At 43.8% G+C, this 3875-nt stretch overlaps 1 protein-coding gene across 4 annotated transcripts in view; it reads left to right on the forward strand.

Moving 5' to 3' along the window:
- Positions 1-268: 268 nt before the first annotated feature.
- ak7b (adenylate kinase 7b) overlaps positions 269-3875 on the forward strand; it is a 24171-nt gene continuing 20564 nt past the window's right edge. For 3 of the 4 annotated variants that reach the window (XM_080870608.1, XM_080870609.1, XM_080870611.1), the window contains exons 1-6: positions 271-403; positions 1585-1737; positions 1830-1938; positions 3064-3158; positions 3456-3566; positions 3639-3722. In XM_080870608.1, coding sequence (XP_080726734.1) covers positions 332-403; positions 1585-1737; positions 1830-1938; positions 3064-3158; positions 3456-3566; positions 3639-3722 — 624 coding nt within the window. In that variant the 5' untranslated portion in view covers positions 271-331. Of the gene's footprint in view, positions 404-1584; positions 1738-1829; positions 1939-3063; positions 3159-3455; positions 3567-3638; positions 3723-3875 lie in introns of all 4 variants that reach the window. The other variant, XM_080870610.1, reaches the window with a different exon arrangement.

Consider the following 3875-nt stretch of genomic DNA (forward strand, 5'->3'; position numbering starts at 1 on the left):
CATCAGTGTGCATGCACAGGGCCTGGTTGGTTTAATGCTTTAATGTTTCTACATGTTATGAAAGTCCACACTGGAGCTTTATATTTTGATTTCCAAAAATAAGACACTTGGCCCAGTCAGGAAGAACTTTAATAAAACTGTTTGCTTAAAGAAAACTTTGACATATTTAAACGATGCCTTCTCTCTGTGGTTAATGAATAGTGAAATAAAAAATGTCATATAGGCTTTACAGTTGGTCAGCCTCACTTTAACGTCACAGCTGTGGGAGTGGCCGTCTCCTTGACTACGCGACGCTAACAGTAACACGCTAACAGAGCGGTCGGGAGCTAGCATGGCACAGCCAGAGACGACACGGGTGTTTCTTAACAACGTGGACTCGTACGCATCCAGACACATCGCGCAGGTAACATTTGAAGCCTGCACGGACTCAGTGAAAGCAGCTGCTCTGATGCCGCCTCACAGCAACACCTAACGTGACTCATTAGCTTTGGTTTGGAGCAGAGCGAGCAAACAACACCGGAAATGATGTTAAATCAATGTCATCTTCGATTCGCTGATTCGTGTTTTCAGCATTAATCACTTTCACATCATCGGTTACTAAAACAAGGATACTTTCTCTATTATTGTTGGCCCCGCTGCCCTATCTCCGCCCACTCCTTAACCACCTGTTTCAGGTACAACGGTCGGTTGGCGAGCTTCCACGCATTTAGATGACATCATTCTGATGGGTGGATTACGTTTGAGGTGTTTTCACAGACTGATGGTGATGCTTACATTTTCAGAAAGTCATGAAACGGCGATGACTTTAAGCTGATGTGAGCTGGACTTACTGTAGCTTTACAAAGAAAACCATTTATTTATTTTCAAAATAAAAGCCCACACAGAGAGATGTTCAGAGGAATCTGTGTGTGTGACCTATTCAAGCTTAAACAGTGACATGAGGACTTTGCAGGGGACCAATTTGAATTATGTGCTAGGCACCTTGTTACTAGCAGCCTGTAGCAAAAAAAAAAAAACCCACACGAGCTGTTCCCTGGTCTTTATTTGAATCTGTAATAAATAGCCAGGTAAACAGTTCCACAGTCATAAAATAGTATTTTTACACTCACGAGATGATGCTGAAGAGCCATCAGGTGTGCAGTGTGTCCTACAAACCTGAGGAAACTGGACAAGTGGGGGCAAAAGAAGAAATGTGTTACAAGTGACTCTAGCTTACAACAAAGGAGAGCTCACACAAGTTTCTCAAGCATGATCTGGGTTATTTACAAAAGGAAAGTTTGTGAATCAGTTCTGTGGTGTGTTCTTGGATGAGTGAGCACTGAGCCTGTGAGAGCAACTGAAACAGGGAGTTGGCTAGGTGTCCTCAGCGCCACAGTAGGGTCACGTGATCTACAAAAGCAAGGAGAAACGCCACCACAGGGCCATCAGAGCAGACCTACAAACACAGAAACACACACACAGTAAGAAGCCCAGAGAGCCACACATGAAGACGACTTAAAGAAATTACAGGAAAACTTAAGAGAGTTCAGGCGTGTGGAACAAGAAAGGCTTTTCAAGTTGGTTTGAACGTTGTTTTTGGATTAGGTCCTGAGTGGAAGTGTGGCTGGAGCTGCTGTTAATACCAGCTCTGATGTGGAGGCAGAGCTGGTGTCAAACCATAAGAGGACCTTCCAGGTGGTGGGAACTGTTTCACATCCATCTGCTGTGGAAAGGCCTCATGTGGTCGAACAGTACACTGTAAGGACTTTAAAGTTGTTTACGCTGTGAAAGCCTTAGCCTTTTATTCAAACTTTACATTCAAGACCAATTATTTGTTGCTTTTTTTCAAGCGTCTGGACCGAGATGAGCTCCTGTCCAAACTGATGGGCTGTGATGTTGTTATCTACAACGTCACCCAGCATGCTGATCAGGTGGAAGAGGCTCTCTGGGCTGCCTCGGGTAAGTCTGTTAGCTATCCCTGAGGCTCTGTGCTCAATATTTGCTTATAAGTACACATTGTTGTTTGTGTTTATGTTTATTATTTATTTATTTGTGCTTTGTTTTTCCTGACTTTAGCTTTAGCTGCTTTACAAATTGATATTTTTGCAAACCCGTATGATGAAGCCAGAAAGGTTGATTCTGTTGATCTGGACGTTTTCTGTGGGAGAGACGTTTCGTCCCTCATCCAGGTGACTTCCTCAGTCCTTCAGCTGATGTGCAGAACTGCATCTGTGCTAGCGTTGATGACACCGGCCATGTTAGTGAATACTATGGCACGTAGGACTTACTGACTCCATATTTAGTGGTTGTGCTGGCCAAACGTTACGGAGGTAACGATGGTTGTTTTTCATTGTGGTGCTCTTGTTCACGTTGGTAATGCACTCAGTGCACTCAGTCCAGAATGTAACAACAGCCATCATTCATACAAATCAAGCTGAAGCCAGGTTCAGACATTGGCACTGAGTGTTACCTGGTCTTTGCTGTGAGGCAGTAGAGTTGAGGAGCGAGGATAGCCAGGTGATGGTCAGGTAAATCACAGCTGTTGTGTTTGCTGCCTTCACACGTCACAGTCTGACCATCTGGTCAGAAGGTCAGGCTTCCATGTGCAACTTCAGTTTTAGATTTAACTAGAATTTAAATATTGTTAAGTCCGTGTGAAGTTGTTGGAATGCCATCCCTACCGATACACTTACCCAGTTCACCAGTAGCATCTTCACAGTCCTGATGCATTTACATGCCACTGGATCATGTCATTGAATGTAGTGTCTTTGATAGTTTTCTCCAGGTCTCTTCATGCTCTTTTCTTCACCCTCCAGCCAGTTGAGGTATATGTCACCTCTACCTGAGCTTCTGCCAAGTTCTCTTCCTGTTGAAAGGGAGTTCTTCCTTCCCGTTGTCACCAGCTGGCGGTCCCAGGGCATCATCAGACTGCTGGGGCTCTCTCTCTAATATTGCAGGGTCTTTACTTGATTATGTAAAGCTCTGTGAGGGGACTGTTGTTGTGAACCAGAACTATATCAATGAACCTGATTGACATTGAAAGGCTCTTTAAGCCATCACAAAATATTTTTTGTTCACTCGTAGCGCTTCACAGTGAAGTCGAGCATTTTTCTGGGCCAAAGATGTACATCCTCATCTCCACGATCATGACCTGGGCCTGCAGCAAGCCAGCTGATCCTGTGAGTGTAACAGAAATCTGACATGCCGGTCATTGTGCATCTGTAATATCTACCTAAACTTGTAAGAAACTCGTTAAAGTGAAGCCTTTATGCCTGACTACAGTGCTCTCTGGGATAAAAACACGTAGTAAAACATTATAGATGTTCTCATAATGTTGTGTCAAAAGCAAAAAACCATCTCAGGGTTTTATTATTCATTCTTTATATTTCTGTACCCTGTGACGTGGAGTACCAAGCATGTCCACGTAAATCTGTCATGAAGTTGCTGGTAATCTCCTGCCATGATGCTCGTGACAGGATGATCTGGAGCTTCCTTTCACTGATGCCATTTTCTGGAGCAGGAGAGCACATCCCAATTTTGAACGGCACATTGATTTGGAGAAGAGAGTAGTGAAAATGGGCAAAACTGTAAGTTTGTAACAGTTTTTTAATAACAGACGCTCGATGGAGACGTGTCTGAGTGTTACGTGTTACTTTCAGGACAGACAGCTCTTCTCCACGTACGTGGTGGCAGCAGGACTTCAGTATGGGATGGGAGAACAGATCTTCCACTACTTTTTCAAGGTAAGAATTGAAGGCTACACCTACAATTAGGATGAGGGATAGACAGCCGTGGAAAGTCAAAGGCAGGTTACAAACGTAGGTTAACACTGCAGATTAATTTGCTGCTGATGTTGACACCTTAAACTGTAAATGCCACAACTGGAAAACTGCAAT

The sequence above is a fragment of the Rhamphochromis sp. 'chilingali' genome (assembly GCF_963969265.1).
Source record: "Rhamphochromis sp. 'chilingali' genome assembly, chromosome: 21".
Taxonomy (NCBI): Eukaryota; Metazoa; Chordata; class Actinopteri; order Cichliformes; family Cichlidae; genus Rhamphochromis; species Rhamphochromis sp. 'chilingali'.